The sequence below is a fragment of the Rhodamnia argentea genome, chromosome 6 (genome assembly GCF_020921035.1).
Source record: "Rhodamnia argentea isolate NSW1041297 chromosome 6, ASM2092103v1, whole genome shotgun sequence".
NCBI lineage: Eukaryota > Viridiplantae > Streptophyta > Magnoliopsida > Myrtales > Myrtaceae > Rhodamnia > Rhodamnia argentea.
The window spans coordinates 27,266,457-27,288,761 of NC_063155.1; the positions used below are offsets into that span (position 1 = coordinate 27,266,457).

At 41.7% G+C, this 22,305-nt stretch overlaps 3 protein-coding genes and 1 pseudogene across 5 annotated transcripts; 3 read left to right on the plus strand and 1 right to left on the minus strand.

Moving 5' to 3' along the window:
* Positions 1 to 2,201: 2,201 nt before the first annotated feature.
* Positions 2,202 to 4,360, plus strand: LOC115727268 (annotated as a pseudogene).
* A 4,927-nt stretch (positions 4,361 to 9,287) lies between these two features.
* On the plus strand, positions 9,288 to 11,419 carry LOC115728181 (protein ASPARTIC PROTEASE IN GUARD CELL 1). The gene is made up of 2 exons (XM_030658520.2): positions 9,288 to 10,371; positions 10,476 to 11,419. The coding sequence occupies exons 1-2, from the start codon at positions 9,734 to 9,736 to the stop codon at positions 11,299 to 11,301; spliced, it is 1,464 nt and encodes a 487-aa protein (XP_030514380.1). The 5' UTR covers positions 9,288 to 9,733; the 3' UTR covers positions 11,302 to 11,419.
* Positions 11,420 to 15,429: 4,010 nt separating this feature from the next.
* On the plus strand, positions 15,430 to 20,746 carry LOC115727707 (CTL-like protein DDB_G0274487). Of its 3 annotated transcripts, XM_048281260.1 has the most exons (8): positions 15,771 to 15,799; positions 16,407 to 16,489; positions 16,574 to 16,867; positions 17,410 to 17,593; positions 17,720 to 17,944; positions 18,068 to 18,184; positions 19,658 to 19,891; positions 20,283 to 20,746. In XM_048281260.1, exons 3-8 carry the CDS (start codon positions 16,686 to 16,688, stop codon positions 20,496 to 20,498), a joined length of 1,158 nt encoding a protein of 385 aa, XP_048137217.1. In that variant the 5' UTR covers positions 15,771 to 15,799; positions 16,407 to 16,489; positions 16,574 to 16,685; the 3' UTR covers positions 20,499 to 20,746. The 3 variants fall into 3 exon arrangements, with proteins under 3 accessions (XP_030513837.1, XP_048137217.1, XP_048137218.1); XM_030657977.2 differs by having other exon boundaries at positions 15,430 to 15,799; positions 16,407 to 16,867; XM_048281261.1 differs by lacking the exon at positions 15,771 to 15,799 and having other exon boundaries at positions 16,414 to 16,555; positions 16,669 to 16,867.
* A 522-nt stretch (positions 20,747 to 21,268) lies between these two features.
* LOC115727715 lies at positions 21,269 to 22,070 on the minus strand. The gene is made up of 2 exons (XM_030657986.2): positions 21,604 to 22,070; positions 21,269 to 21,399 (listed from the first exon to the last, which is right to left on the minus strand). Exons 1-2 carry the CDS (start codon positions 21,929 to 21,931, stop codon positions 21,338 to 21,340), a joined length of 390 nt encoding a protein of 129 aa, XP_030513846.1. The 5' UTR covers positions 21,932 to 22,070; the 3' UTR covers positions 21,269 to 21,337.
* Between the last annotated feature and the right edge of the window lie 235 nt (positions 22,071 to 22,305).

A 22,305-nucleotide genomic window follows, 5' to 3' on the forward strand; every position in this document is an offset into this window, starting at 1 on the left:
AAAGAAAAAGCAACTAGAGTGTAGACTATGCCTTGTTACTGAATTCATCCTATTACAATTACAGTGACCAAGTTCCTAAACAATAATGAAAAATCAGCGAAAATTAGCTTATAACGGGGTTAAAGTACACTATAAGTGTCAAAACTTGTATACGGCGCACACTTTAGTGTCAAAACTTTTAAAATGATTACTTTAAGTGCTAAATTTTTTTTAAAAACGATTACTTAAGTGCCAACTTTTTTATAAAAATGATCATTTCAATGCTAATTCCGATTTGAGTCGACGTGGCTCGTCGGAAATCCGACGTGATTTATTTTTTTATTAATATTTGAGCTGACATTGCTCATCAGAGTTGGCACTGAAGTGAATATTTTTCAAAAAATTTGACACTTAAGTGATCGTTTTGAAAGTTTTTGTACTAAAATGAGCGTTGTATATAAGTTTTGGAATTTGTAGTGTACTTTAGCCCTTATAACCACATTGCCTTTTGACACGAGAATACAAATTTGATAACACAATGCACATCGTCAACTTGCCCGACCCTACCAATCATGTGATGAGAGAGGATTGTAAATTTGATGGAGAGCGACATCACAGCAGTGCCGATATAGACTTTCATGGAAAGATCGGTGATTAAAATTCGACGAAACCAGCCAATGAGGCGTTAGACAAATTGATGAGACGTCCGGACCTTAAACAGTTAAAATGATGAAGTCCCAAGTTCGATTCTCAACGATCACGTCTTGAGAATTTACCTGGTGATATTGGCAAAAACCTCCCACCATCTTGAAAAGTAATCCATTACCCGTGAAAAACCTCGGTTATAAAATAAAATAAAAAAAATCCCATGAAATCAGATAGTGATTTGCGACGACGCCACTGCTGACAAGTGTGCCATACTCTGTTGTATGAACTTTTGTGATTTCTTTTATTCCTTCTCCATTGACTTTTTGTACCAATGAGAGGAAACGCGCATTTGTACCTTTTTTTCTTCGTTCCTTTCTTTTTTTGGGCTGAGAATAAGTCAAAACATGTTGCGGTATCCCGGAAGGGCCACGAAGGACAAAAGGGAAATAGTTATAAAATTCGAAAGCAAGAGGACGAAAAATTCCAAATGACAACTTTCGTGATTCCATACTTTTCTATTTGGCCCAAGAATCTTACTCCCTACTCAGCTGCTCAATTATTTCAGTTTGCTAGAACATACCTTCCATTCCTACAGAAAAAAAAAATAGTAAAAAATATTACGATGAGTAATTAGTACCTACAATAAAATGTTAAAGCAAAGAAGAATCCGTTAATATTATACTTTTAAATCTAGATAGTAAAATTGTTAAAAAAAAAGAAGAAGATACGAGAGAAGATGGTTCCGTACAATGACAAGCCCGACTTGCAAGAGAGTTCGGGGTCAAAACCAACGATGGGTTGTTGTGAAAACTCGGAGGAGAGGGGAGAACTCACACATAGGTGAGAGAGAGACCTTTAGTATCGTTTATAATTATTCGACGGTGGTACATATACTAATTGACATTACATGAAGTGTGTGTCATATTGAGTAGAGAGAGACTTTTAGCATCGTATATAATTATTCGACAGTGATAAATATAATAGTTGACATTACATAAAGCTTGTGTCATATTGAGTACCAAATAGAAATCTGTCTCGTAACATGCTATGCTAATTTTATATATTGATTTAGGATATACGGTCGTCGTTAGTGCAGAAAAATCCCAGTGCGTACGTAGAGAGAAACCTTTTTTTTGGTCTCTCTTCTAATGAGATGTCCTCATCCCACTTGTAAAATTGATCGATTTGGACCGTCAACCCTAGACTTAATTTTCAAAACCCACGACAAACAAAGCAATCGCAATAATTTTCAGTCTGCCTGCCGTAACCTTTGCCGCACTTGTAATTTGGCGAATGAACCTCTAGCTTCTTAGCAGACCACATACACAAACTGCTGAAGTGGAAACGGGTGGTTGTAGACGTGTAACGCACGGTTCAAAATGAGCATTTGCATAGTTCCATTTTGATTTGAGGACTAATAACAGGTTAAAAACGACTGCTTTCAAAAGAACTAGCAAAAGAAACGATACTATGTGGACTCTGTAGTCACCGTCGACGCGAACATAACTAATGGCCACTGGGCTTCCGAGATTCAGCTTTGGACTCCTGCTTCATTCTTTAGAGGGTGCAGAGACATGGTGTCGGCTTCTCCGTCGAAGGTTGGCTTGTCACAACACTTGATCTTTTGGTCTTGTCATATAAAGAATTGCTGCAACACTTCTTTTCTTCCTTTTCTTGCCATTCTGTGATTGCTAGTGGCGGGTTCGCAGGACTCTACTTCCTACCAGAAACGGAAGCAGGGGAGTGACCCGTCTCGGCGGGCCAAATGGTGGTACCCCACCTTCCACACCGTCACGGCCCTGAGCGGCGCTGGCGTCCTCAGTTTGCCTTATGCCATGGCCTTTTTAGGATGGTAATAATTCATCGAGTTAATCACCGAACTTCCAGTTCTTAAAGTGAATGTTCGCTAAATTTACAATTGATCCACCAAAAAAATGGAAAATTTTGGTATGTTGTCCAGGGGTCCGGGAATAATGATGCTGGTCCTATCATGGTGTATGGCCCTGAACACAATGTGGCTGATGGTGCAGTTCCACGAGTGCATCCCAGGGACCAGGTTCAACCGCTACATCGACCTTGGCCAGCATGCCTTTTGCCAGAGGCTCGGTCTGCGGCTCGTGCTCCCGCAGCAGCTGATCTTCCAGGTAGGGACTTGGTCACCGGTGGCAAGTGCCTCAAGAAGTTCATGGAGATAATCTGCACGGACTGCCCAAGGATCAGACAATCCTACTGGATCTGCATCTTCAGGTCGGTCCACTTCTTCCTCTCTCAGCTCCCGAACGTCAGTTCCATCGCTGGTGTTTCATTGGCCGCGGCTATCATGTCTCTCAGGTATGAACTCTTCTGTTCGTCTATAGGTCAGCTCGAATTCAAAATCACCATACGAGGGTCAAGAGCATTGCTTCCAAATTGCTATCTGATGTCACAGTAAGACATTGAAATTGTGTTGAGTGCATCATAGGATGTTTTAGTACTTGCTCCTGCAGTTACTCTACCATCGCGTGGGCAGGGAGCCTAGCGCACGGCCGAGTCCCCAGCGTGAGCTACGCCTCCAAGAGCGCCAACTCAGCGGACTACGTGTTCCGGTTGTTCAATGCACTTGGCCAGATCTCGTCAGCCTTCACGGGGAACGCGGTGGTCCTGGAGATTCGGGCCACCATCCCGTTGACTCCTGAGGCGCCGTCCAAAGTGCCGATGTGGAAAGGCGTGGTCGGAGCCTACCTCGTCAACGCCATTTGCTACTTCCCGGTGGCTCTCATAGGCTGCTGGGCTTTCGGGCAAGACGTCGCCGACAATGTGCTCATCGCCCTCAAGAGACCCTTATGGCTCATTGCGTCGGCTAACTTGATGATGGTCGTGCTTGTCATCGGTGGTTATCAGGTATTAGTTCAACCTCGCTTCGCTCATTGACGACTTCATTTTCAGAGAACTATTTTCCATAAGTAGGGTATGCAAAATTGATTTAAGAGCACTTCCACTTCAGTACATTCGCACACCCAGAAAGCTAATGTGATATGGAAAACATCTGCAGGTTTATGCGATGCCTGTTTTCAATTTGCTGGAGACCGCGATGGTGAAGAGGGTGAACTTCCCTCCTGGAAGAGCACTCCGTCTCCTAACTCGATCTGCTTATGTTGGTGAGTGGATTCCCTAAACCTACTTCAATCATCTGCTGAATCTAAGCATTGACTTTGGCTGCTGGAGACCAGAAATGATTCAGAAAGATGTTTCTGGATCGAGCAGCGTTCACATTATTAGTTGGAGTGACATTCCCTTTCTTTGGCGACCTGCTTGGTTTCTTTGGTGGTTTTGATTTCGCTCCCACATCGTATTTCGTAAGCCTCTCCCTCTCTTTCATTAGTGGTAGCTTAATCTTGATTCTAGACTAATGATGTTCACTTCTAAATAACCTATTCTTCTGATCCTTGATCTTGCAGCTCCCTAGTATCATGTGGCTGGTCATCAAGAAGCCTAGAAAGTTCAGCATCAACTGGCTCGTCAACTGGGTAATTAAATCTTCATCTAATCTCTCCTCAAAATAGTCAATTCTGTTGTTAAAATGCAATTTCAAGGCGTGAATGTCATACTCAATCAATCATACTTTGTTTTCCTCTTATTTCTGTATTTGCCTTTCAGGCCTCCTTAATAATCAGTGTTCATCGTGATGACGTCGACCATCGGCCGATTGTGGAACATCATCGCGGACGCCTCCACATATCGTTTCTACACCTAGGGGACTTGATCAGGGCTTAATCGATCTCTTCTGATTTGTAGGTGAGACCCGGCATCTGGACAGAAATTGTGATTGCTGGTCTATGTCTTGCTAATTTGATCAAGACATCATAAAGGAAATTGAATCTCCCGTAAGAAATCTTTTGCCTCACAACTTGCCCTGCAAACAGACCGCATGTTATTCAAGATTGCCTAGATTGACTTTTCTTTTTCTCCATTATGTTTAATATGAATTTTGTGACTAACGCGTTCTAACATTTCTAAATCCGATATTCCCCAAAACTTTCACAATATTCAACTTTCGTATATAGATTCAATGCTGCTAAATGGAAGAATTTTATCGACGTCCATGAAATTGAGAAATCATAGATCGAACTGTCGAATCAGAAAAATTAAATGGTATCATATAGGTTTGTATCAGCTAAGTTCAACGATGGTTCATTAATGTCCATTGATTTAGACTCCCTCCCCCTTCCCAGCTACAAACAAGATCGAGAGGAGCCCGAAAGCTCTTAAACCAAGAACGATAACCTTCTTTCAATGTATTTGTTTTTGTCATTGGCCGTTCTATCTGGTCAATCTTTCTCTCTCTCTCGGGACTCAATTGAGTCATTCTGCTACACATAGGCGTGCTTCGCTCGACGACATGATGAACATGTTTTGAGCTAAATGCTTTAAATTTTTCGCAAGCAAGCAAGGAAATGCACTTTTAACTTTTGCTTACATGTAAATAAACATGGCTTTCTTCTTGAGTGTGGTACTCTTGGGAAAGTTGATTGCCTTAACGTCTCATCCCACATTACCACCATTTGAGGGAACTGCCTATACCAATAATAACACGAGGACATAAGACATTATTTTATACATTGATTGCCTAGCGGACGAGGTGTAAGGGACCAATTATATGACTACGTGATATGCATTGTAATAATCTTTGCATCTAAATTTTGAAACTTCTCTTTTTTTCCTTTTATTGGCCGGCTTATCAATATGTTATTTTCTGTTTTTTTACGTGATCTGACTATAGGTAAAAGCAGCTTCTCTATGATACAGCTTTCAACCACTTCAAATTATTGAAGGGGCCAGACCTAATGCTTGATGACCTAATGGACGCCACATTGCAAAGTCTAGTCATATCCGACATAAACTAATGTTCAATAACAATTGACTCAAGAATTATGCTCGTTAACAAATTTCTTCTCTTATAAATCCGAACGTCATAAGTTGGTTATGTAGGCTTTGTAGATGTATCCCCTTTCATTAATAGGTCGAATCTACAATCAAAAGCAACATGGATTGAATATAACTCGTATGCAAGATCTTGACCGGTTGTTATATGCTTCCACTTGAATTTAGAGTATGTAAATTAATTTAGTGCATCGGTTAAATCTGCGTAGCTTTCATGAGTCTCCAGCATTCTCCATTCAATCGCACCACAAGATGGAGATTTCTTTTGCGACGATGACTTTCCATTTAGATTAACTTTGGGCAAGCGAAGTACCTCTGAAAATAATTTCGTAAATAAGATTGGACAGACGAGAAAAAGCGAACGAGTTGTTGAATTTTGACACCTTTAGTTAGTAATGCAAAGGATTTCTCACTTATAAGATGGGATTAGATTTCTGTTATCAAATTCCTACCTAATCTCTCCCATTGAAAAAATGCTTGTCCCTTCACTAATTTTATAGATGAAAGCGGAATGAGTGGAGCAAAACTGGCTGAGGAAATAAGATGCATCGATGAGTGGTCATCGATTGCGCGAATTTAAAAACTCAATAGAATGAGAATTGACAACGATTGTTATGAACAGGAAACCCTAATGATCAATATCCTAGAACAGAACTCTTCAAATTGACCAACCCCGGAAAAGAAAGGACACCTATGAAAAGAAGAATCTCTTTCTCACCTACATATTGTCAAACAATAACAACAATAGTAACAATAATAGTAATAAATCAAATGTCACTAATAAGTAATCATCCAATCTCTCACTTGATACTTATACTTACATTAGAGGGATGAGGAAAGGTACTGTTTTGGAGGCGTCGAGGTCAAGGCTTTTCCATAGAGAGGCTTTAGCTTTGTGGGAAAGCTAAAGATTGTAAGCATCCCACCACCCACTCGCTTGAAGAAAGTGAAAGGTATATATCATTCATGGCTGCTTTACCTCGATGATTTGCATGTCTATTGTCGTATATCGGCCAGCATCTATGTCGAATATGCGTGATAAATATTACTGTACCACCGAACGTGGTAGCTCAATGGTGAAAAATTCACGATATCACTCATGAAATCACGAGTTCAAGTCATGTTGTAAGTGTACTCATGATCGGCTTGTATTGGACAATCGTTATCTCATGTGGAGTGACTTTCTTGATTTCTGATAAGTAGATAATGCTGCGATGATAGACTCTTATATCTATAAATGGACCAAGTACTTACGTCTCATATCGAATGTTTCTTAGCGGTTGTGAAGTCATTCTTGTAAACCCATAAAAAGAAACGATTCCATTATAGCCCGAGTACATTTGGCTTCGTGGTCAAGTGTCGAATTTGTCGTTCTCGAGTCATAACTTCGAGTCATGTCATCAGTGAACTTCAAAAACATGAAACACAATATACATGAGGGTCTGTCGATGGATCGGCATCTACTTTAAAAAGTACAAACAACTATGCTTATATTTTAGCGGCAAGTTTTTCGTTTCTTATAATTTCCTTGACATATAAAGTGACGGCACCTTGGTAGTCTCCCGAAAGGTTCATCTGATTATCATCTTGCTGTAAGCCATAAGCATTCTCGATCTACCTTTCTCCAATTGATTAAGCTTATTCTTCCGATCATCCCACCATGAAATTAAATATAATCACAAGGGGATGCAAAATACATTTAAGCAAAAATGAATTGCATAAAGTTCTCTTTGTGAGAATGGCAAGAGAAACGACATTCATAATTACAACTAAGTTAGAAACGTGTGTCGGGTTCCAAAAGGACAGAATTCAGTAGAGAAATAGCAAAAATGGACCCGACAAAATTTATGTAGAGTTAGTCAATATGAAGTCTAAATGATCCATAACTGTGATTAATCCGTCCATATATAACTTTGCTCGGACAAAATTTGTCCCTTTATGGGTAGTCACTTTGAAAAAATCTCTTGGTGATCCCGACGACAAAGCCCGTAGTCTATATAAATTTCATGCTATTTCTTTAAAAAAAATCAACTTTCGGTCCGTCTATTTTAGTAAAAATAAATATAAAAAAAGATTTCTACATTTGGATAGTAGAAAATAAACTAGTTGAGAAAAATATTTTCGACCAATAGAAAAAATGCCTTCAAAAGTTAGAAAAAACTGGTTCCCTCTCTTAAAAAAGAGAAAATCATTTTCCCACGTTCTAGAGATCATTCTCTCTCTATCTCCATGCTTCTCGCTCGGATCGCCCCATCTTCATCTTCTCTCCCTGCCGCCTCTACCCCGTGAAACCCAGCTCCCTCACCAAGCTCTTCCCCGTGTTACTCTCTGCCGCCCCCATGGAGCTCCCTCCCACATTTATTGCCTCTTCGAAGACGACTCCCTCGCCTTACCTTCTCTTTATCTTCCCTCCCCGGCCTTGGGTGACCTTGGGAAACCCTCGATCTTCGTGAGGAAATTGCAGTTCTCCTCCAACTCGCTCGCGAACCGTAGGATCCTTAGCAGTAGTCCGCACATTCGCGGATACCGCCTGCCATGAGGGTGCGGTCAGGAGAGGGAGGCGAGTCCCGGAGGTAGGGGCAGCTCAGTGGCGAGGTCGACCGAGCGGGTGCCACTGGCCAAGTCAGACCAGATTCAGATGAGGTGTTAGAGGGCGACGTTGGGGAAGACGGAAAAAGAAAAAAAACGACAAAAAATATTTTTTAATTCATTTTCATATTTCAGTCAAATATTAAAAAATATTATCATTATTCGAGAAAATATCTTTTTTGGAAAATATTTTTTTTAGAAATGACACGTTTTTCAGGAAACAAGGAAGCCTTTGTAACGAGAAAAACTATTTCCATAGGTCATAAAAGCATCTCAAGTGAAAAGAATACCAACTTTATCCCCACTTCAACCGGTTACTGGTGAAGTTTTACCGACACACTATTTGATCCGGTGCTCATTCTGGTTGGACAAAATGACGTAATTACAAAACATTAACTTAAAGTGCTACAAATTTTGTGTGGTAGTGTTTACTCCCCTATGCGTCCAATACCAACCATGAAGGGTATTAAGTAAATTGGATGATCACAACACAATGCCTTCTAGATTCCGGGGAGTGGAGTTATGTCCAACATTAATAGAACATACCAAAGAACGTGAATCGCTTCGAGTTGGACGATAGGCCGGTTATGTTCTACCGAGTTGCCAACAAAAAGCGTTCTCCCAGCCACTTGGGAGAGCCTAAAAAGCCAGATCGAAATCGCCGCGGCAATCATAGGCAACAATGGAGAGAGCCTGGCTACGCTCATGGAGTGGGATACAGAGAATTTGATTGCAGCATCAGTAATTATCTCAACCCTTCTTACCGGTGGTGGAACCAAGGCAACCTACACGAGATCTCCCGTTGGAGGAGGGCTCTTCTTGTGGAGAGGTACTTAAAAACAAGTGCTTTTGAGAACACGGGCACATATAACCAATGGCTTCATGGCTCCCCCACTTGTTGAAACCCCAAATTCATCTTTGCTTGTATCCGACTCAAAAATAATGATGCCCGTGATCGTTCTGCTTTCCTGTGTCGGTCAAGAAACGAGTGGAAAAAAGGAAAATGTAACCCCCACAAAAGTGCCAAGGCATCATTCATAGTACACCTACCTCTCACTCTTTACAAAATTTCCTCTACTTAAATCAAATCAAAACCCTCACTCTCTTTTCACTTTCTCTCTCTCTCTCTTGCTTCCACTTGTTCTTTCTTTATCCAACTCAGTCACACGGGAGAGAGAGAGAGAGAGAGAGAGAGAGAGAGAGAGAAGGGTCTCGTCTCTTTCAACTCCCTCGAGACCAGCCGATGCCATCAACGACTTTTTTTTTTTTGGCCCTTTCTTTCTCGGCTTGGAGCTGGCGATGCCAACAAAGACAAGACAGGTGAGCGAGTCAAGGAGAAGAGATTATCCATAGGACATGCAAAGCCCGCTCTCTCAGAATCTAACACCATCACTCTCTCTCTCTCTCTCTCTCTCTCTCTCTCTCTCTCTCTTTCAAGTCCCCCAGCCTTCTCCATCGAAAGCTTCTCTCTCTCTCTTCCCAACGTTTTCAATTTCTTTAGCTCCCGTCAAGCATGGCGTGATTTCCATCAATAATCGCCCCAATGCCCCATTTATAATCCCATAGAGCTCCATCACCTTCTCTCTCCATCCCAAAAATGGCGATACCCACTTCTCTCTCTTGCCTTCTCTTCACTCTCCTCTCCTTCTCTCCTGCATTGGCGAGCTCCCGCACCTTCACCACCACCACCGTCCTTGACGTCAGTTCTTCTCTCCATAGAGCCTTCAGCGTCCTCTCCCTCGACCCTAAAACGATACCGCCTCGCCAACACGAAGAAACCCACCCCTCTTCCTCTACTTCCTTCACGCTCCAGCTGCATTCGCGGGCTTCGCTTCAAAAACCTTCGCAGAGGGACTACAGGTCCTTCACATTGGCCCGGCTGGAGCGCGACTCCGCCCGAGTCAAGTCCCTCGCGGCTCGCTTAGATCTGGCCCTCAATGGCATTGCCAAATCAGATCTGAAGCCCCTCGACGCGAGCACGGAGAGAGAAATCGGAGCCCAAGGTTTCGAGAGTCCGGTGGTGTCCGGGACGAGCCAAGGGAGTGGCGAGTACTTCTCGCGGCTCGGCGTCGGCGACCCACCGAGCCAGGTCTACATGGTCATCGACACCGGGAGCGATGTCAACTGGGTGCAGTGCGCCCCCTGCGCCGACTGCTACCAGCAAGCCGACCCCATCTTCGAGCCGGCTTCCTCGGCTTCCTTTTCCCCTCTCTCCTGCGACACCCGACAATGCAGGTAGGACCGTTTAACTGGTGCCACGTTATGGTATTCTTGTCGAATGAAATTGATCGTCCCAGATATTATTTCATCGTTTAATTCGTGCCGCGTTGCGCTCGCAGGTCGCTCGACATCTCCCAGTGCCGCAACGGAAGCTGCCTTTACGAGGTCTCCTACGGCGACGGCTCCTACACCGTCGGCGACTTCGTGACGGAGACCATCACCCTCGGCTCCACTCGGCTCAGGGACGCGGCGATCGGCTGCGGCCACAACAACGAGGGGCTGTTCGTCGGCGCCGCCGGACTGCTCGGTCTCGGCGGCGGCTCGCTGTCGCTCCCGTCCCAGCTCAACGCATCCTCCTTCTCCTACTGCCTCGTGGACCGCGACTCCGACTCGGCCTCGACCCTCGAGTTCGGCTCGCCCCTGCCGCCCAACTCCGTCACTGCGCCGCTGATCCGGAACCCCCATCTCGACACCTTCCTCTACCTGGGCCTCACCGGAATCAGCGTCGGCGGCGACCCGTTGCAGCTCCCGGAGACGGCCTTCCAGCTCGATCGCGACGGCAGCGGCGGGATCATCGTCGACTCGGGCACGGCGGTCACGCGCCTGCGGGCGGAGGTGTACGAGGCGATGCGCGACGCGTTCGCGAGGGGCGCGCGGGGGCTGCCGGCGGCGGAGGGCTTCGCGCTGTTCGACACGTGCTACGACCTGTCGTCTAAGGGAAGCGTGGAGGTGCCGGCGGTGGCGCTGCGGTTCGGGGACGGGAAGGAGTGGGCTTTGCCGGCGAAGAACTACATGATACCGGTGGACTCGAACGGCACGTTCTGCTTCGCGTTCGCGCCTACGTCGTCGGCGATGTCGATACTGGGGAACGTGCAGCAGCAGGGGACACGTGTGGGTTTCGACCTAAGGAGGTCGCTGATCGGGTTCGTGCCCAATAAATGCTGAGCGGCTCGTCGTGGGTTTCTTGGCGTCTGCTGAATTGGCGGTTATGCCCCTGGACGAGTCGACGTGGCACGAGCCATGAGCTTGAGCCGAGCCTAGTTTTTCGTTTTACTGGTTAGGCCAATGAGCCACAAAAAGTTTGATCAGCTGGGTTTTATTTGATTGCTTGTACAGCAATTATATCCAGAAATTTGCAATGTTTCCTACATTTTCTTATGGGTTTTTCCTTTAGTTTCTCCATTCAATATCATATGACTCTACATCATTGAGATATAAGCACGATAAAAAAGCAATTGGGAGTGGAATTGCTTGGACCACATCAACGCATCTATTTCCATCATATTTATTTCACATTGCAAAGGAACATAGCTAAATCTCTTTCTTTTAAAATAAACTCTTTTCCAGAAATAATAGAGAATCCACACCGGCGATAAATTTCAAATTTAAATCATAATTACTCTGCATCACTCGACGACTTGAGCGCCTAAGGTTTGCAAGTCACATCATTATAGAGGGCCACCAAAACACCAACTCACTCGAGATATAATACGGCTATACAAGACAACACGGAACCGTTTTAGATGTCGACTTAAAGACATAAATCGAACTGGTGAACTCTCAAAAAATATATGACCCCGTTTACCATTACGCCGGATGTCTTAGCGACGAATCATCTTTTGTGATATAATGTTATCGCGTTGATGTCGTTCTATTTTGGTTAAATTAATCAGCCCACGATGTGAGACGTATACATATCCAAACAAGACTCAAGGAGTGCCGCACAATATTCATGTTTGAATTCATTTGAGAAAAGCGAGTCGCGTGCAATTGCCTGATTGTTCGGGGGAAACAACATTCAACGATATATATATATAAGCCCTGAAGGATTTGTTCACTAGGATCAAACTGTTAATCTTAGCTTTGAAATTGACACGAAAAGGAACAACAGCGAGAGCAGAATTCCCAACGTTGTTCAAACATCGGATGTAAAAAGAACGATGAAGATTCACTCACACCACCTCTAGCATGAAAAAGAAAAAACAACGACAAAAACTATAGAGTGACAAACAAACAAACAAAAAAAAACCACCTAGTCACCAAAATAAAAAACGCATGAAAATTTGTGGACTAAGCAGCATCTCCCTCGTACTATTACCCCACCCACTCATTTTGATGTATACTAGAAAATGGGCTTATTTTCTTGACCGAGCTCACACGCTACCGGCTAAAAGCCCACAACACTTGTTGGATCAAAAGCCTCTCAAAGCCCCAAACACTGCCGGCTCTTCGAATTCAACCCACGAAGCTCTTGAAATCGAAATAATATTCGACCAATAAAAAAAAATCGAAATAGCATGGTCGTGTATGAATTCCACGCATCACACTTTAAGACGGACGTAATAGTTTTCTTTTTGCCTAGAAATGAACTTTCTTACAAATAAATAGAACGAGACTGAACTTGTTCGATTCCGACCGTGTATCGCTATATCTACGCCATAACTACTCCCCTCGATTGAGCTATGGCCGTCGGCATCTATGGATAAATCTCCGATGGCATTAGCTGCTATGCCGACTTCTCGTTCAGATCACACCAACTGACATTTGGATAGGGTAGATATTGCTGTGAATGTAGATAGGAAATAGAGGAAAAGTGCGAACCTGTTTTTGGTAATTCCTTTTCCTTTCTCGTTCTCTTCTTTTTTTATTCCCCCCGGTGAGAGTCGTGAAGCAAGAGGCAAAGTTCCACTTCCACCTAACGCCGCTCATGCATTTGTCCTCGTGCACGTGGAAATAAGCCCACAACCTTGATTTTGCTTCTCATTCATTGTGAGGATTCACTCAAATTAAGTCGCGTAAAATTTATTTTCCTTAAAAGAAAGAAATAATGAATTTTACCCCCCTTTTAAAAGTGCAGAAAAGGCGAACAATTTATGAATACGACCCCGTTTATACGTCACGTGAATATAATGTTATCAAGCATTGTTTAGTGCTCCGTTTATTTCTCGAATAATGAATGACTTAAAAATGTCTTTCCTAAAAATGACCGCTTGTTTCGATAGAATTATAATGTAGATAATAATTCATATCTAAATATTTTCGTGGATAATTAAATATTTTTTTTTGTTTGATTTTCATAAACGATATAAGTGATTATTTTTAGGTTAATCTTTTTAAATTTTTTTATTTTTCACGAAATAAAACGGAGACTAGGTCCGATTGATTGTATTCTATTTCAGACGGGGTCAAGTCGTGGATTCAAAGTCAACGGTGCCTGCATCATGCGTGAGTAATGGGGCAATAACGTGGGCAAGAAGGAAGATCAGGTTCCGAATTTACAAAGAATCATTCATGATTGGACGTTGAAGTCGTGACGTCAAAGACCTAAGAAAACAAGGAAAGCTTATCGTTTAATGTGCGGCCACCGGTGGAACTTTCCTTGGGGAGTTTAATGCCGTCGCCTTAAAACCATACGGCAACGCAATTTCCTGGTAATGAAATCGATTGTCTCATGGGTTCGTGTCTTTTGACTTCAAAAGAGAGGCTTGATCTCTTTTGAGGAAGAATACTCTATTACAATAATCTTCCCTTGAAGCAACTTATTTTAGTAAATTAATGATCCTTTCTTCATGTATTACTTCCTAATTTAGATTGTGATTGTTCCTTCTTCTTCTTCATTGATTTTTTTTTTTTTTTTGGTCGAATAAGGATTTGCATTGTCATTAAGTAAAGGTCGGAGTGGACAAGATACATGCTTCAGAGTATAGCAATTCTAAAAGACAGGTAAGGGGATAAGCAACCCAGTTAGAAGGCAAAGTTTTGTTGCGGTGGGATTTGACGACCCAATCCGCGATCTTATTACATTCTCTCCTGCAATGGGCCATCTTCGAATTTTGGAATAGCTTTGCACAAGCTTGGGCTTCAGTAATACGCCATTTATTAGAGGGTGGGTAGTGATAATCCTCAAATCAAGGGCGGGTGAGGCTGTTTGTGTAAGAGTTTCCTTTACATTGAGGGCGTATAGTCTATTCTTCCTTTTTCTTTTTATGCTCATGTATGTTTCGCGAAAAATGAATGATTGAGAAATATTTACCCGAAAACGATAATTTTTATCGCAAATCGGTCAACGAAAAAATATTTTTCATTCTTGTTTACAATTTATGTCAATCATTTTTGTAACCGATACAAGAAATCGTTTTTAGAAAAATATTTTTCAAATCGTTCATTTCCCGCTAAGCAAACGAAGCCTTAGATGAGCACCTATTTATAGAGATTTTGAGGGTGAAATGTTTGCTTCTTATCTTGATAGGGATCCGAAGGTCCAAACTTTTCAAAATTTAAAAGAGGAGATTGTGCACAAGTTTCTAAATCTTTAAAGATTATTAGAAGCGCTTCAAACTAAGCATGCCCTATACATCTACATGCACTAAGTAATGAGAATTGTACAGGCAACCCCCAGGGAGTTACTCATAGGGAATGCATTCGCCTCCTTTGCTCCAGACATGTGTTGAAATCATCCCTAAAGTGCGAGGTGGTATGAAACTAGAGTTGTTAGGTGCACAACACAACTTTCGCCAATCCATACTGTAGAGTCCAATTCATCCCTCTCTGAATTAATGAATTTACCTACTTCTTTGCCATTCCCTCCACGGAAGTTTAAAGATATTTACATCTGCCGCCCTGCATCTTGCCGTAATTAGTAACGAACACGGCTGTTGCGGCGCCTGCGATAGGATTAGGCTAGCCGAGGTATCGACGGCTTCTCCTCAAATGAGAGCCGACGATGGATGGTGTTGAATTACAATTTCTCCTAACTTTTTTGCAGCTATTTTCGATAAGTATAATTAAGCGCGGCTTCTTCTTCTTCTTCTTTTCTCTCTCTTGGAAAATGAAATTAAGCAAAATCCTAGTTTAACTTTTCAAACACATGTATGCGACAGAGAGCGATCGACACGATTATTCCTGCGTGGAAACATCGTATACGAATTCCGACATAGCCTAGTATGCAGAGCACGATAATAGGAAACAATGTCGTTGTTTTTGTTGGTCTAATTATTTGACTCAACTAGTATCCGATGAAATTAAGAAGAAAACGATGGAAATTACGAATGTGTTGTCCTCTCTTTAGCCGTTGAGTTTCAGTTTCTCGTTCCTTTCGTCCTCTCTCCCTCTCTCTCCAATTTTCCTGCCAGACTTAATGAATTGGTCGTCGATTGAACTCTACCTAAAACCCTAGTAATTTCCATTTTGTAATTCATCTTTGACCTTCCTCGCTTCTTCTTCTTCACCTCAGAGTCACGTTCTGTCTCTCTCTCTCCCTCTCTCTCTCTCTCTCTCTCTCTCTCTCTCTCTCTACTATTCAATTTCGAACTTGAACATATACCGGAACACCTTGACTTCGCGGGGGAGAAAATGCTGATCCCCATTTGATCAGAGGTTGAGGATGAGCGATTCGCAGAGTTCGTCTTCCCCTGAATTGGGCTCCATCGTCGCTGCCGACGAGGTAAGTTCGGTTACTCCCAAGCACCAATCGCCACTGCTGCCGGCATGCTTGATTTTGGATCCTGAAGCAAATCACTTTCGCTTTTTCTAATTGCTTGTAGTTACTTGAACTTAGTGGTTTTTGTCTGCTTTAAAAGGAGAAGTTTTGCAGAGTCGTTAGTTGCCGTCCGGAGACTAGAATTTCTAGATCGCTTTGATGAAGCCCCCGCCAGTTTGCTGCGTCAAGTGCGGCGGTTGGTTATCCTTGCGAAATCCATCGTCGCTCAAATGACGTTTTTTAGTTGTCCTACAGTCTTTTCTTACGTTATGACTTAGTAAGAATGAGGACAGGGTATTTGTGGATTTTCTGTAAAATGTTAGGTTCCAGATCTTTTCGGCCTCCGTTGCTTCCCTTCTAACTGGTTGGTTGATTCTTTCTATTTGATCGACACGTTCACCATACCATTTTCCTATTTTATCCCTGTCCGACTATGTTAGGCTGATGTTTGGTCTTAACGTGTCTTTCGGCCCTCCCTTTCTTATTTGTCCCTGGATTGGATCAGAGCTTAGTCTAAATTGTTGTAAAATGCTTTGGGCATCTAACTATTTGTTTACCCTTTCCACTGCAGAATGTTGGGAGGAGTAGAAGAAGCTATGATTCTAGTCAGATACTCGCTTCTCCGCCCTCAAGGCGCTGGAGGGATGTTTTTTGGTTAGCAATATTTTTGATCCACTTGGTTGGTTTCGGTCTTTTCCTCGGAGTTCTCGGACTTAACAGGTTTGAGAAATCGGACAGACTAAATCTTGACAAGTTAACCAGCGTGCCATCAGATAGTGATGCCGGATTGACGGAGGAGTACTGGCCATTATTTGCCGTTGCTGGTGGTGCAGGAACTCTTCTTGGATGGATGTGGTTGTTGTTTCTGGGTTCTCAAGCTAACCACATGATGAAAGTGTCGGTGCATATATTGACTACTTATCTCGCCGTGATTAGTGTTCTGTGCTTCTGGGGTGAGCGCTTTTTCTGTGGTGTTGCTTTCGCAGTTGGAGCTGCACTGCAGTTTTTGTATGTGATATCTGTTATAGACAGGTAGAGATTGCATTTTATTGTGAATTTTCTTCTTTGATTGGAGTAGATGACTTGATTTATATTAGATTATTACATCGTAAAGGATGACAGAAATGAAGGTTCTAAAAGCTCAACTCTGCACTAGCATTTGTTGTTCCTATGATTTGGATTTCATTAATCGTACATGCCTTATTTTAAATATAGTCACGAGTACTTGGAAATAGGAATATTAACCGACTTTACACTTGAATGGACTTTGATATCTGATTTTCTTTCTTAAATGAACCCACGTGGTATCCTTAACAGACAAACTTTTTCCTTCGACATTGATAGAGAGCAATAGTGAGAGGATCATGTGGACTTAAGTTGGTGTGGAGCGTACATGTTTAAGTTAGACCTAATATGGGGCAGGGGGAGAGGGATTCCCTCGTTCAAGCAGAATTTAAAGTTTATGTAAGAGTCTCCTTCATGTTTTTCACGTGCATGTAGAATTGCTGCCTTCTAAATGCTCCCAGCATTACCAATTCTTAGTCTTTCACTCACTTTATTGCTTTCTTTTGCAGACTTCCATTTACCATGTTGGTGCTTCAGAAGGCTGTCAAGATGGTATGGAATCTGCCTGAAGTTACGAGAATAGCGTATTTGTTTATGCTGGTTATGCTTTTATGGATGGTAATATGGTCCTTCGGAGCAGCTGGTGTAATTGCATCAAGCATGGATGATGGTAAACGCTGGTGGCTTCTTTTGGTGAGCTGGCAAGTTTTGCTCTTTATTTGTCTGAACAAACTTGGGATATAATCTACAATCAAAGAATGAGTAGAGCTGACAGGATGAAGTTGACGACTCCTGTAACGAATTATTATTTACATGCAGGTGCTCTCTGTAAGCTTATTTTGGACAGGTGCAGTTCTTTGCAATACCGTGCATGTAATAGTGTCTGGTTTGGTGTTTTTGGTTCTCATCCATGGAGGTCGACGATCATTGTCAATGCCACAAAACTCATTATTGAATACACTTCGATATGCTGTGACTACATCTTTTGGAAGCATATGTTACGGATCACTATTTACTGCTGCAATACGGACCTTGCGTTGGGAGGTATGCATGTTTGGCTTATATTTTCCCTCTAGACACCGAGCAATTTAGCTCTAATTGGCATGTCACTGGTATTTTCAAATTTGGCAACATTAATTCATTCTTCCTGCTTAATACATCTGCCAGATCAGGGGATTCCGGTCAAAGATTGGCAACAATGAATGTCTACTCTGTTGCGTGGATTTTCTCTTCAACCTCGTGGAGACACTTGTACGCTTTTTCAACAAGTATGCTTATGTGCAGGTACATTTTCTGCTCTTGGTAGTCTACTTATTTTTCTTTTTTTGCAAAACCAATCAGCTTTGATCAGTAGGTAAATTAGTCTAAGGTTCAGATATCAGCTATATCATTTTTTTTGGCATTTCGGAGAGTGTTCCATTGTATGGTTTTACAATGCTACCTTTGACAGTTGAGCTAGTGTTGTCTACTATCCCTTGATTGCTAGTGCTAGTTGTAGTGCTAGTCCTTGACACCTTTTTTCTTACGAAAGGACGCAACAAGCCTCTTTAGCCTTTTGAAGGGTTGAAGTCAACCTCTAGCCCTTCGTCTCTTCTTTTAGGCGAGCAGTGAAAACTCTCTTCTCATTTTGGTCCTTAATGAACGGTTCTGTTGGGGAAGCATTTTCATAATTTTGGAACTTAAGAATATGACAAGTGATGAAAAACATTGTTCGAAAGTGATAGGTGTCTTGTTATTTGAACAAAAAGCATTTGCAGTTGACTAAATTTCACTGGTAGTTAGAACTAGAAACGTGAGAGTGCACAGGCATACAATATGGACAGATGGAAATGATTATGGTGCTCAAATGTATGGCAGGAAGAAAATGTGAGAAGCAAAAGATATGGCCGGTTGGCCTTGATTGGTATTTAAGCATGCAATAAATATGGAGTTGAGGGGGATTTAGAAAATTTTTATGTGCGTACTGCTTCCATTTCAATCTGATGAATTTTAAGAATATTTGGTAATTGATGTTTGATCCGTAAAAAATTGAAATCTTATCAACAATTAAGTTTTCAGCTTCCAGATGGTACAATCAAGGAAATCCCGATAATCTTATATCTGCAGGTATCACATATGCACAAAACGAAATCAGTGCAAGTACTTAAAACAGTATAACCCTGTTCAAATTATGAAATTCACCTCCTACATTCATTGTGCTTGTAAAGACAATGAATCATTTTACCTGGATTGATTCTAGTTGTACAGAAGTAAGAGAGGGGCTAGCAATGATATGAATGAAAGAGAACTATATATGGTCAGCTTACAAAGAAGAAACAGGAATAACTAGAAAAGTGTCTCATTTCCAATGCTTATATTGGCTGTGATATATCTATTCCTTTTGAGGTGGTAGTCATAAATATCCTATTTGGTCAGCCATAATAGTATGACGTATACAAGAAGCTTTCATCAAATGTTCTGTTAGTTATAATAGCATCGTTCCACACTTGCATTTGATTGGAAAAGAAATTGATTTTCCTCAAATTGCTGGCATTTGCAAGTTATTAGCTCCTTATATTCTAGCCCTGTTACACTACTGAGAATGTTGCCCTGTTACACTACTGAGAATGTTGCATAGCTCAAGCTTGCAGCATAAGTTCTTTGCTTTTCTCCATATTGAATCTTTCAATATTCCTTTTGTTGAGTTTTCCTTTTCCTTTCAACATTGAGCATTTTCGATGGCATTATGATATATCATATCCTTCAACTTTTTGTCAGATTGCAGTTTATGGTAAAAGCTTTAACCATTCTGCAAGAGATGCTTGGGAGTTATTTCAGTCCACTGGGGTTGAAGCACTTGTTGCATATGATTGCTCTGGTGCTGTTTTGTTGATGGGCACCATCTTGGGAGGGCTTGTAACTGGAACTTGCGCCGGAGTTTGGGCTTGGTTTAAGTCGAATGATAGAGTAGTTATGGTTGGCTCCACTTCAATGTTGATGGGTATGGTTTTGGTAAGTCTTCTCTCTCTCTCTCTCTCTCTCTGTGGCCAAATATCTACAATCTTTGTCATTGGAGTGGCAGTAATTTATTAGTCGACATTATAACAGAATAGCATTTTGACCAAGCCGATTTTGCCTGCTTAGTTCTAAGGTTCATGGACATCTTTTTAGTACTTTTCTGTCCCAAATGCACAGTATATGCCATTATGGTACAGTATAGCATGTATGCTGACAATTGATTGCTTTGAATGTGAGCCAGTCTGAAATGAAATATTGCACTAAAAGAACAGCTTCTTGTCATCTTTGACATATGACCCGACTTTGGGACTTCCTGGCATCCCTGTTTTTTGCGCTATGACTACTTGATTTCATCTTTTCTCACGGCTTAGATAATCTATTTCAGGTCGGAGTAGCAATGGCTGTGGTGGAAAGTGCTGTTACATCTATCTACATTTGCTTCGCAGAAGATCCCCAATTGATTCATAGATGGGACGCTGAGTTCTTCAACCAGTTATCGGAGATGCTACATCAGCGTCTTCAACATAGGAGCGCTAGAGCGACAGAAGTTTTGACACACAATAGGTTCGATGGTCAGATACAAAATACATTTACTGTTTGACATAGTTGACAGTGAGAAGGATGCAGTTAATTATCTCAATAAGTTATCTATTGAGAAAAAGAATTAGGTTCTTTGGGTTGTGCATATTGTGTCTACCACTCATGCCAGCCATAGATCAGTTTTTCGCGGCAATGCTTGCTGCGGTGTAACTGTGGATAAGTAGCTAGTTCTTCTTTTGCCAATTGATATCACAATTGACTCTGTTAATTCTTCTTCTGTCAATTAATGGTAAGCACGACTTTGTTAATTCTTCTTTTGTCAATTGATATACATTGAAATGACCATGCATTTCCGAAGCAGTTCGGGTGATTTACGTAGTTTGGCCTGTCTTGTGCCCATCAAAAATTTCTTTTCTTGAAATCCTGGGATGGTTAGTATTACCACATCAGAATATTGTGTCAAGTTAGAGAAGACTGCACACAGAGAATCGACTCAGGCTTATCTGGTCCAACGTGCTTCACTTATCTATTAAGCTCCGATACGCATTAGCCATCATCACTTTTATTTGCAAAACGTCATGAAGTTTATGTTTTTTTTCCAAATATTCACGTTGAATGTTCTATATCTTATCTGAACGTCATTTAAGTTTCTGGCTGACGATATAGTTAAAATTGCAAATAGAGTTGGGTTAGCATGAGATTTGGTCTTTCCAAAGATATCTCCCAACACGTTTGGGAAGTATTTTGAACACTCAATCTAATTTTTTTTTAACAGTTAATCTAAATCAAAAGTGCATAAATGGGTGATTCTTATCATGTACACTGTTGCTTGGAAATAAACATTTACAAAAAAAAATTCATATTGTATATCAGACGTCATGAAAAATGGTTTCTGAACTATCACTTGTGCATCTTCTGCTCCACTTGCTTGTACATTAATTTCCTGCAGTTGTTCGTGCTTCCTGCAAATGTGCACCAACTTAACATCAGCACTTAAAAAATAAAAAAATAATAAAAAAATAATAAAAAATAATAAAAAAAAAACATCAGCACTTTAAGACGTGACCACTAGATTCATATTGTCGTATTCCAAAAACCAAAACAAAAATAACAAGAAGAAAAAGGAAAATCAGGGTGATTCTCGAATTAGCAATCCAAGAACTCACCGAAGCTGTGTCTTCTTCTCTTCTGAACCAACTGAGGAATGAACACACCAGTCCCACCAACGTTGCCACTGCTCCACAAATTCAAAAGCCAACCTGGGACCGACCTGGAATCATGATTTTCCCATTGACCCAAGTTAGAAGCAGCCTCGTATCTTATATTGCTCGGAAAGCCTAATCGTCTGGAGGAATTGATTTTGGTCTCGATGGCGGCCCCGTCGTCCTCACCATCGTCTGCCATTAGCATGATGATCTGCTTCTCGAGCTCGGCGTAGTGGACGTCATCGCCGTCACTGCCAATGCCAAGATGGGGTTCGGTTTGGACGTACATGGCGGGCTTATGGAAGATTAAGGATTGATGTGGTAATTGGGATCGCTTTGGTTTAATTTTCTGCTCTCTTCTTGACAGAAAAAGTTTTTGGGTTTAGGAATTATATAGGAAGGAGATGATCAAGAGGAGGAAGAAGATGGTCAGCAAGGGGTCTAACCTTGACCCAAATAGGACAAGTTCATGGAATGAGAGAATATGTCGATTTTTGTAGGTTAGTGCATGTTTTAATTCTTAATTTATTGCTTGTAGACTCTGCTTTGAACAGGTACACATCTCCGACCTAAAATAAAAATAATAATAACAATAAAAAAACAGGTACACATCACTTGGGGAATCCGATGCTTCGATTGGCCATGCTTTCTAATTATTAAGAT